The 15747-nt window shown below is 40.4% G+C and overlaps 1 protein-coding gene across 1 annotated transcript; it reads left to right on the plus strand.

The window, feature by feature from the left end:
* The first annotated feature begins 2605 nt into the window (after positions 1–2605).
* On the plus strand, positions 2606–9353 carry LOC112229840 (vesicle-associated membrane protein 2-like). Its single transcript, XM_024395920.2, has 5 exons — positions 2606–2930; positions 3959–4076; positions 5618–5776; positions 8497–8548; positions 8775–9353. Coding segments are annotated over exons 1-5 (348 nt in total). The 5' UTR covers positions 2606–2928; the 3' UTR covers positions 8792–9353.
* The last annotated feature ends 6394 nt before the right edge of the window (positions 9354–15747 follow it).

A 15747-nucleotide genomic window follows, 5' to 3' on the forward strand; every position in this document is an offset into this window, starting at 1 on the left:
CCACCCCCTGACTGGTCAGCCTATGTAATGGAAAGAGCAGGTGTTCTTCATGTTTTGTACACTCAGTGTATATCGGTCGACATGATTGAAATGCAGGTGACTTACAAATATGAATGTGTCAAACAGCAGCATTGTATGGAGACGTTATAATGATTAAGTGGTTGCAAAAAAAAAAGACTTGTACTCCGTTGAGACCAATATAATAGATCTGGGACTGTGTATACAATGTATCTGTGTAACATCACAACCTCCAGGTTTCTGGAAACAATAGGAAAACAATCAATGTATTCATGGAAGTGGTGTACAAAATAAAATATCTTGAAGGAGACGGTGGTCCCTGGAGTTGTATTTGTTTCCATTCATTTCCATGGCTGTAAGTTTGTTTTCCTTAGGCATACCCCCTAATGATTTTATCATTAGCTTTCCATTTGGACTTTCCTAAAAGAATGAAATGAAGTAAAAAGGAGGAAGCACCAAAGCAAATCAACGAGTGAGCACTAAAACAACCCTAAAAACAGAGAACAAGCCCATTGCAAAAACATTCATTTACCAGTTCAGCGCATTTAAACACTGTACCCAGTAATCCTTTGTGCCCTCTGGCTGAAAGGAAAACTGTCGCATTGTGAACTTTGAAGTCATTGTGGACTCCGAGGAGACATTGCTCGAAAGCACGTCTGCTACGTGGCCACGGCAGCAGCTGAGCTCAACTTCATCACAATCTGCTGCCTACACTGTATTTCTTGCTTCTGCGTTGAGCTTGAAGCGGCCACACGAACACAGACACCAACAAACACTTTATGTTGAGCTCCATTTCTGTTTAGCAGTGGATTTACTTAGACACTGACATGGCGTACTTTCAAGCGTTGTTGATCTGAGAAAAACAAAACAAAGCAGTAGGCTATCCCTAGACGTTCACAAAGGCAAGTCAGAGCAACTGTCGTTTTTAAAAAATGGAATTATCATTTCTGAGCGAGACCGCACGTTTCCGCAAGTGATCGCTTCCATTTCCGTTCACTATATTTTTGCAATAGTCGACAATATAGACTCTAAACTTTGACTTTTAAAAAAGATATACAAATATATGGTTGTAAAATAGATACATTAGTCAAAAGTCAATAGTTTGGACACACCTACTCATTCAAGGTTTTTTTTTATTTGAATTTTTTACTCTTTTCTACATTGTAGAATAATAGTGTGAAGACATCAAAACTATGAAATAACACATATGGAATCATGTAGTAATCAATAAAGTGTTAAACAAATCAAAATATATTTTATATTTGAGATTCTTCAAATAGATACCCTTTGCCTTGACAGCTTTGCACAATCTTGGCATTTTCTCAACCAGCTTCATGAGGTAGTCACCTGGAATGCATTTCAGTTCACAGGTGTGCCTTCTTAAAAGTTCATTTGTGGAATTTCTTTCCTTCTTAATGCGTTTGAGCCAATCAGTTGTGTTGTGACAAGGTAGGGTTGGTATACAGTAGATAGCCCTATTTGATAAAAGACCAAGTCCATAATATGGCAAGGACAGCTCAAATAAGCAAAGAGAAATGACAGTCCATCATTACTTTAAGACATGAAGGTCAGTCAATACGGAAAGTTTCAAGAACTTTGAAAGTTTCTTCAAGTGCAGTCGCAAAAACCATCAAGCACTATGATGAAACTGTCTCTCATGAGGACCGCCACAGGATAGGAAGACCCAGAGTTACCTCTACTGCAGAGGATAAGTTGATTAGCGTTACCATCCTCAGAAATCGTCAATTAACTGTACCTCCCAAATAAATGCTTCACAGAGTTCAAGTAACAGACACATCTCAACATCAACTGTTCAGAGGAGACTGCTTGAATCTGACCTTCATGGTCAAATTGCTGCAAAGAAACCACTACTAAAGGACACCAATAATAGGAAGAGACTTGCTTGGGCCAAGAAACACGAGCAATGGACATTAGACCGTTGGAAATCTGTCCTTTTATCTGACGAGTCCAAATTTGAGATTTTTCGTTCCAACTGCCGTGTCTTTGTGAGACGCAGAGTAGGTGAACGGATGATCTCTGCATGTGTGGTTCCCACCGTGAAGCATGAAGGAGGAGGTAGGATGGTGTGGGGGTGCTTTGATGGTGACGCAAAACACACCTGTGGGCTGTGTAAGGGCTATTTGACCAAGAAGGGGAGTGATGAAGTGCTGCATCAGCCAACCTGGCCTCCACAATCACCCAACCTCAACCCAATTGAGATGGTTTGGGATGAGTTGGACCTCAAAGTGAAGGATAAGCAGCCAACAAGTGCTCAGCATGTGGGAACTCCTTCAAGTCTGTTGGTAAAGCATTCCAGGTGACTACCTCATGAAGCTGGTTGAGAGAATTTCAAGAGTGTGCAAAGCTGTCACCAAGGCAAATGATGGCAACTTTGAAGAATCTAAAATATATTTTGTTTAACGCTTTTTTGGTTAGTACATGATTCCATATGTGTTATTTCATTATTGTGATGTGGTCACTACTATTCTATTATGTAGAAAATAGTAAAAATAAAGAAAAACCCTTGAATGAGTAGGTGTGTCCAAACGTTTGACTGGTACTGCATATGGTTGTAAAAAATAATATATATAAAAATATGCAGAATATTTTTTTACAACCATCGATTTGGGACCGTTATATCTACCGCTGTGTACAGACTGCGAGTTTGTGCGTCAAAGACGCGTCGACATTTTCCACAGGCGTCGGCTCGCAGAGTTTGTTAGAAATTGGACAAAAGTGACAGAAACCGGCTGGATTTCTTCGGAGTATTGAAACAATCGTTCCCGTGCCTGTGGATAGTACTACTTTCTCAAATATACTGTAGCTATAGTGTATCTCTCTCTGTCTTTTCGTGCCCCCACTCCCTACTCCCCCTTGACCGCGGATTATTATAAAGCAGCTACCATCGAAATGTGAGTAAATGTGTTTTTTAGTTCAGCTAAATGTATATGATATGTGTCCGATAGAGATATAGACTACAGCGTTTTGAATACTTATTTAAGGATGTTAGAGTAATTGTATTGTTGTGTCAACTAATTGCAATTATGGATTGTTTTACTGCTAAGACTAAACATCTGTTGAAATAGTTCATTGCTATTATATATTCATTTTAGGATTCGAATAGTTGACCCAAACGTAAAATATATCACAGAAAGTAGGCCTATTGCAAATTAATATTAGGCTACATGTCTCTGTCTCACAATATCAATAGTAGAATGACTCCTTCACAATGACTCAGTCAATATGCATCATCCATCTTCTTTATGAAGCTAGCTGTTGTAATATTTAAAATATATATATATATATATGATTTTTAGCTGTTTTTGTTGTTGTTATCTACTCAATAATTAGCGTACAGCACCTTGCCTGGTTTGTTAATCTGGAGCTAAATTCATCCATTTTTGAAAAGAGCAACCTTCACGTTTTTTTCCCTCTAATCTCTCTCCATTTTTCTAGTGGAAATCAAGCCTGTCTAATACAGACTCTGTACCAAATCAAATCAGAGTGGTTGTTTGCTCAGGATGTGGCTCAGACATGATGAGAGAACAGGCCTCTATGATTGGCTTTTCTAGTTTAAACATCACATTTTCTACCATAGCCGATATATTTCGCATTCATTCAGTCTTTGTGCTTATTTCGTCCTTAGTGTTTGAAGAGGCCTATTTCAGCAGTTAAGTTATTCTTCACTTAGACACCATTGCTAGTATTGCCTACTTACTATGCTGTATGGCTTAGCAAGGTCAAATCAAAATCAAATCAAAGTCTATGCGGGTGCAGGGAAATGCTTATGTTACTAGCTCCTGACAATGCAATAACATTTCAAACAGGTACACAAATAATACATAATACATACTTTTTATCATTCATTTTCCTTACCAGTTTTGGTGCAGTTTTGGCAGTTATTGTTGTTGTTCGTAAGTTATTGCCTCTCTCTACACAGGTCAACCACAGACGCAGGAACCCCGGGGGCCCCTGAGGGAGAAGGGGGCCCCCCAGCCCCAGCCCCCAACCTCACCAGTAACCGACGACTGCAGCAGACGCAGGCACAGGTGGACGAGGTAAGACTCAAAGAAGAGTACCCTTTTTGAAGTGTTGATCTTTTGATATGTCAGTGCGATTACTCATTTAGGCAGCCCTGTAAACAACCTTTATTTGTCAAAAAATTTACAGAATACTTATATGTGAAGTGAACAATTATAAAGACCGTGTGGAAGGTGGGATGAAACGATAATGATGGGGATGAATAGAGGGGAGGATGAAAGGATAAAGGCAGGGGAAAGAAGAGATGAAAGAATGAAGGGATGAAGGATACTGCGTTTTCTTTATTGTTGTGGGACGAAAGATGAAAATTGTTCCTGAGAGAATCACATTCAAGAACGATGGGAGGACGGGGTCCTAAGTGGAGGAGATGGGCAAGGGGATGGGAGGCAGTGGTCCGTAAAAGGAAGAATGGTCGAAGAAAAGAGGGATGAGTCAGTGAGAGATTACAAGGGCATAAACATTGATCACAGAATATTCTCTGGTCATCTGTATGAGGTGTACACATCCTTTCCAATCACTCATAATGAGGATGAAGAGGGCCCATAGAGGTAAACACTTTCCTAATGAAATACCGGATCATTCAACCAGCGTGTGCTATGCAGGTATTCTTATTTTTCCTATGGCATTGTTTGTACGCCGCCCCTGTTTGTTGGATGTTGGTGCACTAGTTTTGAAATAACTCGCTTGTTGACCGTTCATTCAGAAATGCTGACTATCCTCACCACCTGTGGCATCAACAATTGTAGTGGAGGCTCACATCATTTCTTCTCAGTCAATTGATTCCTTGACCATTGGGTAACAGTGACATTGATATTTACATTCTGATAAGACGTGATTGATTACCTTCTCATTGAGCAATGCCGACTCTGTCCCTTCCTCGCCGTCTACTGTACATTAGTGACACTTGCAGTTAAAAGTTCACATTATTTCTATTCAGTAAGAATTGATTTCTCGACTGTTAGGGGCAATGCTAGCCTCGACTGCAGATGTTCTGTAGGTAACTGCCAAAATAATGGAAACACTTGAGTAAGTGAAGGATACAAAGTATTTTGAAATTAAGAAATTAAAATCCCATCATGCTTAGGGTCATGCATAAAATTATAAAATTGCTGGGCAGGCTAATATTTTGGTTACCTTGACTTACACCCCCCCAGGATGGCAATGCCCTCATCCACGGGGTATGAGTGGTCATTGAATGGTTTGATGAGCATGAAAACGATGTAAACCATATGCCATGGCCGTCTCAGTTATCAGTTCTCAACCCAATTGAACACTTAAGGGAGATTCTGCTGCGGGACCTGAGACAGTGTTTTCCATCAACAACACCAAATGATGGAATTCCTCGTGGGAAAATGGTGTCTCATCCTTCAAATAGAGTTCCAGATACTTGTAGAATCTATTCCAAGGTGCATTGAAGCCGTTTTGTCTCATGGTGGCCCAACGCCCTATTAAGACACTATGTTGGTCCTTCCTTTATTTTGGCAATTACCTGTAGGTTTCTTCATGAACAAGAATACAATGTAGACGGTCCTCTCCATTCCACTCCTGTCCCCTACAGGTAGTGGACATCATGCGTGTGAACGTGGACAAGGTGTTGGAGAGGGATCAGAGACTGTCGGAGCTGGACGACAGGGCCGATGCTTTGCAGGCCGGGGCCTCACAGTTTGAGAGCAGTGCTGCCAAGCTTAAGAACAAGTACTGGTGGAAAAACCTCAAGGTTTGCGTGTGTGTCTGTCTGTCTGTGTGTATATGTAACCGACTGGGTTCAAATCCGGTTCTCCTACACACCACATGTCTGCGTTAACCCTCTTAGTAAAAGCCTAGGCTTTAGCTCACGGGGCTAACACAAGTCTTCAGGTCTCAGGCAACTCTTCACACAAGCAGGAATCATTTGTAATACAACCTTCACACGGGTCACTCTTTAATTATAAAGTGAGTTTGCTGTTTTATGCTTAGGCTTCCATAGTGCAGGCCGCCACACCATGGCAGTCACACACTAGCTGTATATTATGACAAGGCGTTGGGGCATTTCCACAGTGCTCAGACAATTTATACCAATGATGTCCCTGTACATGGAGGAATAACTCTTCGTACTTACAACTACCATTTTAGCCCCTTGTTTACTCTGTTCTTCTGTGACCTCACTTAAGGCTCTATTCAATCTGAATCGCTGAAGCGTTACAGATTGCGCAATAGAAATGTGAAGGTAATTTCCGATTGAGCCAACAATTGCAACGTTTTTCATCGCGAATGCAGCCGCTAACGCAGGAACATTGCCTTTACATTTCAATCACGCTGAACTTCCGCGATATGGATTGAATAGAGCCCTTGCTATATAAAAAAGTAGATCCTTCTATCCAACTATCCTTCAATCCATCTTTCTCACAGCATGAATTTATAAACCCTTAACCAACCCCCAAACCCCCCCCCCACCCCACCCGCCTCTGCTTTTGAGCACAGATGGCTGTCCCGTTGCCAGTCCAATCATGTGTGTCCATTGAGGAGGGGGAGGGGTTAGAAATTCCAATCTGGATTACAGTGTGATGCCAGATTAAACCCAAAAACCCAGCTGTGGCTCAATTTGTGATGTAACCCCTTCAGCTCATCTCTCTCTTCCTCTCGCTCTAATACTTCCTCTATTCCTCCCTCCCTCCATATCTCTCTCTCGCTCCACTTGTTTCTCTCCTAATCTCAGTTATCTGATCTGCAGCCCCGTAGTTGATTTGTATTTATTTCCTCTCTTATGCTCTACAGAGCCGGCTCTAATATAATATTCATCACGGCTAACCTCACTCTCTGAAATCAAATCATTCTTTGCCATACAGGCATAAACTACATCACCCAGGTGTGTCTGTTTAGGTCATTGGCTTGCAGTAGTGTCATAGTAATGCTTACACCCTCTTTGGCACATAATCCATGTGACGTACTGCAGCAGTATCACATTAGTGCTATTTGTTTATACTATGGCTGGGATTTCAAAAGGGAGTTATAGATCAGTATTTTTAAGGTAATTTACTCTTGAACCGACATGTGCATCTGTTTACTGGGTACGAATATTGGGGAAATTGCCTTTAAAAAAGGTGCATTGTTGGCTTTCCTGTCACGTTGGTATGAATGATTCGGGAGACAGGCACAGGAATGCGTAATAGTTGTATTATTTTTTATTACCCAAATGACAGCATGCCATGTAAAGGCATGGGGATGAGGACCAAACAAGTATACACAGGTTGAAACCCAAAGAAAAGACCGAAATACCTAGAATAAATAACACAAGCGCACAATGATTAACAAACGGGACGAGACCCGTAATCATCTGTGCAATCCACAAGGGCACGAAAGTCAAAAAGCACAGCACAGGTACTCACACGACCAACGGACATGGTAACAATAATCGACAGCACCATGGTGAACAAAGGGCACATATATACCAATACAATCAGTGGGAAAAGGAGCCAGGTGTGCACAATGAAAGTTCCAGAGGGATCCGTGACCATTTCCAGTGCACTGTTTTATAACGCGCGCCTTGGCTTGAATCCCAGCCTATGACGAACGACAGTTTAATCTGTTAATGATCGGTATCAATCAATCAATGAAATGTATTTATAAAGCCCTTTTTGCATCTACTGTACATTGTAAATAACGACGGGAGAGAAGCAGCAGAGCAATATACACTGAACAAAAATATAAATGCAACAATCTCAAAGATTTTACTTAGTTACAGCTCATATAAGGAAATCAGTCACTCAGCTCCAGGCGTGGGACATTTCAACTGATATCCATCAACCGCTGTTACCGAGACCAGCGCTGGGTGATGGTTGCTGATTGAAGAGGACTGGCCACCCCTCATAGCCTGGTTCCTCTCTAGGTTTCTTCCTAGGTTTTGGCCTTTCTAGGGAGTTTTTTCCTAGCCACCGTGCTTCTACACCTGCATTGCTTGCTGTTTGGGGTTTTAGGCTGGGTTTCTGTACAGCACTTTGAGATATCAGCTGATGTACGAAGGGCTATATAAATACATTTGATTTGATAATGGGCCTCTGTTCGCCTATATAGATATTCCATTTTTTAAAAAATCAGCCGTTTCCAGCAACAATAGTAATTTACAACAATAACAATGTTTAAACTGTATTTCGGATCAATTTTATGTTATTTTAAAGGACAAAAAAATGTGCTTTTCTTTCAAAAACAAGGAGATTTCTAAGTGACCCCAAACGTTTGAACGGTAGTGTATATGTAAAGAGCAAGGATACAGCTATCATGATGAGAGAGTAATGTTGAATGGATTTTAGATTCAGCTCTCTCCAGATTAAAAACAATAAAATAATTTGCTATTAAACGGGTTTAATATTGAAATGTGTTAGAGAGAATATGGAAGTGGTTTTATATATTTGAAAGTTGATATTTCAGCATTTTTGAAGGCTTTATATTGGTTTTTTTCAGATGATGATTATAATGGCAATCATGGGAGTCATATGTGTTGGAGTTGTGTTCTGTAAGTACCATATATATCTACATTTTCACTTACGGACGAAGTCTGCTTCACTCGATTCTCACACAAAACACATGGGAAAAATGTTTAGACAGTTTTCTGAAATTGTGAAACAACATGTTCATGTCATTTTGTGTTGCTGTAGCCTAGTAGTCTGATGTCCAAAGTAGGAAACAACTGTTTACTCTGTGATATTTACATGGTCTCTTTCTCATCTTCTCCCCTGCAGTGTATTTCTATTATTGAGCTGGTCTCTTCAGGGATGGACAACAAGTGCAAGACGAGATACCAGAATGAAGCCAAATCCACCCTCAATTCCCTCTACTCCTCCTCTCCTTCATCCCTCTGTTCTTAACCGATGCCTTCCATCCAAAACCACCATGCTCTTGTAGACGTTGGCGCAGTGCAACTCCCTCTTCTTTCTTCACAGTCGCTCTCTGCCGTCGTGCCCTTGAGCAAGGTACTTAACCCCTACAAATGCTCTGGCGGCGCTGCGCTGTGGCTGACGCTGTGCTGCTCCGGACATTGTGGGTGTGTGTTGGTGTGTCAGGTTTGGTATTGTGACAGCAAATCGATAAATGTCTGTTGTAAAATGGACAATAAAGTATCTATTCTATTGTTGCTGATTTCTCCAACTCTCTTTTTTGTCTCTCTTCATCCCCCATTTGTAAGTGTTTTTTCCCTTCAAAGTCCAATGTATGTGCTATCCCAGAGGGTTTATCACATTTATGGACTTCTCTAATACACTACCAGTCAAAAGTTTTAGAGCATCTAATCATTCAAGCTTTTTTCCTTCATTTTTAATATTTTCTACATTGTAGATTAATAGTGAAGACGTCAAAACTATGAAATAACACATTAAATCATGTAGTAAACAAAAAAAAAAGTGTTAAATCAAAATATGTTTGAGATTCTTCAAATAGCCACCCTTTGCCTTGATGACAGCTTTGCACACTCTTGGCACTCTCTCAACCAGCTTCACCTGGAATCCTTTTCCAATAGTCTTGATTGAGTTTCCACATGCTGAGCACTTGTTGGCTGCTTTTCTTTCACTCTGGGGTCCACTCAACCCAAACCAACCATTTGGTTGAGTTTGAGGGATTGTGGAGGCCAGGTCACTCTCCTTATTAGTAAAATAGCCCTTACACAGCCTGGAGGTGTGTTGGGTCATAGTCCCACTAAGCCCAAACTGGATGGGATGCCATAATCGCTGCAGAATGCTGTGTGGTAGCCATGCTGGTTAAGTGGGTCTTAAATTCTAAAATCACGGAGTGTCACCAGCAAAGCACCCCCACACCATTACACCTCCTCCTCCATGCTTTACGGTGGGAAATACACATGCAGAGATAATCTGTTCACCCACACCGTCTCACAAAGCCATGGCGGTTGGAACCTCAAAACTTCCACCTTTGCACATGTTTCTTGGCCCAAGCAAGTCTCTTCTTATTAGTGTCCTTTAGTAGTAGTTTCTTTGCAGCAATTCGACCATGAAGGCCTGATTCACAGTCTCCTCTGAACAGTTGATGTTGAGATGTGTCTGTTACTTGAACTCTGTGAAGTATTTATTTAGTCTGCAATTTCTGAGGTGCTGAGTTAACTCTAATGACCTTATTCTCTGCAGCAGAGGTAACTCTGGGTCGTCCATTCCTGTGGCGGTCTTCATGAGAGCCAGTTTCATCATAGCACTTGATGGTTTTTGCGACTGCATTTGTAGAAACTTTCAAAGTTCCTGAAATTTTCCGTATTGACTGACCTTCATGTCTTAAAGTAATGGTGAACTGTCACTTCTCTTTGCTTATTTGAACTATTCTTGCCATAATATGGATTTTTTTTTTTTTACCAAATAGGGCTATCTTCTGTATACCCCCCTACCTTGTCACAACACAACTGATTTCCTCAAACGTATTAAGGAAAGAAATTCCACAAATTAACTTTAGAAGGCACACCTGTTAAATTGAAATGCAGTCCAGGTGACTTCCTTGAAGCTGGTTGAGAGAATGCAAAGCTGTCATCAAGGCAAAGGGTAGCCATTTTGAAGTATCGCAAATATAGAACATATTTTGATTCGTTTAACCCTTTGTTGGTTACTACAGTACATGATTCCAAATGTGTTTTCATAGTTTTGATGTCTTCACTTTTATTCTACAATGTAGAAAATAGTACAAATAAAGAAAAACCCTTGAATAAAGTCTTCACCGGTAGTGTATATTGAGCAGGGAAGGGGGCTAAGGAGAAACAAATAGGACAGAGGGCGCTACCACATGGAGAAAGGAATAGAGCTGGAACAAAGGGGGAAATGAATATTGTTACCAATGAGAACCCCTAGATTGGCCCATGTTGAATGAAACACACGGTAATGGGGGGGCAGGAAAAGGGGCTGAGCTGGACCCAAGGAAAGAAACAAGCATCCAAAACACCCCAAAGCTAGACTAGCCTATTTTAACAACAGCTAACTAACTAACCAAAAATACAGTGGGTGGTCCGCCCAGTTCTAACTGGTGTATTTAACAAAGTTTACCTACAGGTAGTGTATGCCCATGGGCGACTTGTCTTGGTTCCCCCTTTTCCCACCAGCAAACAAACACCATAACCAAAAACAATACTCACAGGTGAGGACAAAGTGATATGGAGGTGCTCAAACAAAAGATAGCTCACTACATAAAGAGCGATAGAGAGACATAGTAGGAGAGGGTGAAACACAGCACAATCTACAGACAGATGTCATTGACAGAGAGATTAAGCTCTAGAGCAAACAACTGACATGGTTTTTAAACCAAGGGAAAGGAACGGTGATTGGGTAGGAAACAGGAGGAGGTGTGTCTTCTGATTGATGATTGATTGGTGACTGATTGGGGAGTGATGATTTTCACCTGTAAGGGGAGAAGGAGAGAAAATAAATACACACACACACAGGATATTTGTATCCGTAACAGCTGTAATAAGATATTGTGTAAAACAATGAATGTGAAGAATTTATCTGCTCTTTATTATGTGTTAGCCAGCCAGTTAGTTTCGGCTATTATAGAGAGCAAAGGCACAACTCCAGAGAGAAATAAGTGGCGCAGCAGTGTCACATTTGGTAGCCTGCCTAAATCAATTGCAAAGCTTTTTAATCGCCTAGCCAACTTTGCTTGATAGGCATTCACCATTACGCCACTAGGTGGCACCAAAGGATCTCTCCCAGGACTGATCTATTTGAATGGCGGGCGCAGGCCCCTACCTGGGAGAACGCAACACTGACCAACTACATCATGTCCATGCATCATGCTTACAGTTTGGGAAATTGAGTTTTGTGTCTAGACAATTCCTAGTCGGAATCGGACGAAAAAGCTTACAGAATCATAAACTGACTATATTCTACCAACAGCCACGCTGTAATCGTTTGCAACATTTATTCTGCTAGCAAGCCAGGCATCACTTACTTTAACTTTTTATATAGGGTTCTAAAGTGATGCGGCTACAAGAGTGTTCTCGCATCGTTGGCGACCCGTCGTTCAAGGCAGGTGGGGGTTTTGAGCCCCACATTTTTAGCACATTTCCTGAGCCCCACATTTCCTGTTTTGCATGTTATTTTGGCATTAATGCGTGTCACATATCAGTTTGCAAACAATGTAAAAGAAATATATATATAATTGAGTTACTTAAGCTGCATACAAACATGGTCTCTTTTTTTGTTTTCTTGACTAAGGCAGCTCCAAAATGCAGGTGTTTCAGTCTAGTCTCAGTGCTTTCTGTGGTGGTGTGGCAAGCCAGTTGAAAATATGGAGTGTTGCGCCGTGATTGGCTCAGTGTTCTGTCACTCATGGGGACACGATGTCACCGCCAAGGGTAGAGCTAGAAAATTCAAGCCCCTTGGGTGCTGCCATAGAGTTACATTAGAAGTGTCCATCCAATAAGGCTCAAGGTCATTGGCCACAGATAAAATGACATCAAATTACATATCTACAGTAGCTTTGATTGGACTGATCATGTTAACATCATACTTTCAAAATCTTAGCTAGCAGTCATCATCATGAAGTCAAGTCAACAATCTACTGGCAAATCATTTTTAATCCTTGTCATATGAAGATAAATAAGGAAAATAAATTATAGATAAAACGTATCGGTGCTCATCGGCCATTGGACATAAACATCACACAACAAGTTGGAAATCTCAAATTCAACAATGAGGTTTGGAAGGAATCAGTGGCTAACAGCAAGCATTGCAAAGCAATTAGCCTGCTATTCAGTGGAGAGGCTGTGTGGTCCCAAATCTAAGATTAAGGGTCTCTTTTCTTAGTTAAAAATGATAAACATTGGCTATGCTGTCAATGAAGCATTATTTCTACTGCGTGCAAAACAACAACTCAGAACTGCAAAATCTGACTTTAGTGAGTTCAAGACAACTGGGAACTCAGGATAAACGAGCTACAACTAGGAAAACACGTTTTGAACGTTCATCCAACTCAGAATTGTAAATTCAGAACTCGGGCCTTTTTCTTGAGCTACGACCTGAAGATCACTGACATCATCATGATTCAGCCTTGATTTTTCTCTCGAGTTTCCAGTTGTCTTGAAAGCGCCATAAGTCCAGAGAACGCCAGACTTTGTTGACAAACTTTGCCCATAAAGACCACCTTCCTATTCATGTGAGTACAGCACAAGGTGAATCCAAAAATGTCTGCTGCTGCATACTGTAGCTAAGAAAGTAATACTAAGTGAATGTTGTGTAATAAGCTGTTAGTAACCCATGTGCCTCAACATAATAATTTGGTCTAGTTTCACCTCTTAATTTCACCTACTGTTCTGACTTGGTGGTGCACATGTAGCCTATAACCTGTTTTTGAGAAAGGTAATCATCAAATTTTGTAAGAGCTTTCATCGTCAGCGTATATGCCCCCTTTATTTATATTATGGTTCTGACTTGGTGTACAGGGAGAACACTAAGAACGGCCCATGTTCTGAATTCGGTTGCTTATGCATTTCAAAAGTGCTGAACAAATAGTTTATTGACTACGTCCGTCCTAGCTTGCTCATTAATGTCTTAATCAAAATTACGGATTGTCGCTTACCTGCTTGTTGTCCCCTTATGCCAGTTTGTACATCTCAATTGTCAGCATAAACCACATTTGTTTAAGCAAGTCAACCATATCAGCTATGTATTTTTTAAAGGCAGTAAATGAGGCAGAATGAACTGTTTCGCTGCCAGACAAGGCTCCGCTGATAGCCAGGTGTAGCAGTGGTAAGGTGTTGGGACAACTTTATGTCGGCCCTAACAGTTTGTGGGTACCGTTTGTCACTGCTATAGTGCAATTAATGTATTGTTTAGTGTTGTGGCTTTGCTGGCATTCATCCCACTTTTTTTGGGTCCCACCAAGATTGACAGGCTAAAATCACCACTGCATCGACTAATTGATATGACATGTCAATCTTAGTGGGACAAAAAAAATGGTGATGAATGCCAGCAAAGCCACAACACTAAACAATACATTAATTTCTTAATGCTTACCTCATACCAATGTTTGTCCTGTGTAATGGCAAGCTTTATTTTGTGTGCTGAAATCCGTCGTTTTGATAAAACTTCAACGGCATCATGAACTCACCCAGTAACAGGTCATTTTAGCCTCTACCAGGAGGCTGAAACTTGGCCACAAGTGGATCTTCCAGCAAAACAATAACCCCAAGCACACATCAAAATCCACAAATAAGCAGATCAGCTTTAATATTGCAGATAGAACCCACAATCTATCCATAGAAATCACATTATATTACCAGCGAACTGTCATAATCCATCAAAGTTCCACGATGGGGCCAAAATGGAAGTAATCTTGGTCAGGGAGAAATCCAAAACCAGTCTAAATAGAATGAATGGCGGTAGAGCAGGGTTTCCCCAAACTCTGTCCTCTGGACCCCAAGGGGTGCAGGTTTTGGTTTTTGCCCTTGCACAACACAGCTGATTCAAATAGTCAACTAATCATCAAGCTTTGATCATTTGAATCAGCTGTGAAGTGTTAAGGCAAAAACAAAAATGTGCCCCCCTTAGGGTCCAGAGGACCAAGTTTAGGAACCGCTGCAGTAGAGGCATAGGTGATGCATTTCCTGCTTTTACTTATGCAGGAAAATAAAAGGCATGTGATGTATAAGATGTGTATTTAACAGAATTAAGGTCAACCTAAAATATTGTCATGATTACAAATACAGTTTATATGGCTTTTATACACATTTTCTGTATAAATAGCCAACAAAATTATGAAAACAGACCATAGATGTATCAGATTCCGTTTTCTCGGAAAGCTATAATACAATATTAGTACTTGTTAAAGTACAACTTGTCTAAGTACTATCATCAACTGATTTCAGCCAGTGTATGGCTGTGGATTGACTGAATAGTTTGAATATAATTTTGGCATATTGGCAGTTAAATAAATTAATAGAATCATTCCTCTAAAACTGTCTGGCTAACACATAATACAAAGCAGATAAATTCTTCACATACATTGTTTTACACAATATATTATCACAGCACTGGCAAACCATGGTTGACCAACTCCCTGACCAACATGGCTGACCTTTGGACCACCATAAGATTCATTCCATTCTAATTCCATCAATTTAATTGACTGCATAATTTCTAATCACCTTTGCCCCCCCCAATGTGTTCTCCAACTCATAAAACATTTTAGAAAAATGTTCAGTGTCGTTATCCTCACAAGGTGAGGCATTGAAAAGGAATTGAAAACAGGGGCGTTAATCATTTTGACCACTACCTTTGAGAAAAAAAAAGATGACTTGTTATACAAAATGTCTTTACCCGAGCAATTGTATTAGTATAAAATATAATTTTGCAACAAGAAAATGTGCACGCTATAGCTAAGAATTTAAATGATTTATTTTAAACAGTCGTTATTGCTCATCTTTATCAAAAGGTGTCAATTTCAGACCCCAGTGTAGTTTTAATTTCTCCTGAGCCTCGATTATACTAGCTGTTCGCCCTACGCTTACAGTATATAGGCTATGCTTATAAACCATTTAAATCATATTCCCCACCTTCCAATAACAAGAAGAATAATCCTTTATTACATTTTTATTTAGGTACCCAAAAAAGAAATGCAGGCCCAGTACGGTCACAGACAGGAAACCCTTTCAACACCTGGCAGAGTGATTTATCTTAGAATAAGAACAATAATGCTACCTTCAACAAAGACAAGACAAGACATTAATGC

Source organism: Oncorhynchus tshawytscha, linkage group LG31 (genome assembly GCF_018296145.1).
Source record: "Oncorhynchus tshawytscha isolate Ot180627B linkage group LG31, Otsh_v2.0, whole genome shotgun sequence".
NCBI lineage: Eukaryota > Metazoa > Chordata > Actinopteri > Salmoniformes > Salmonidae > Oncorhynchus > Oncorhynchus tshawytscha.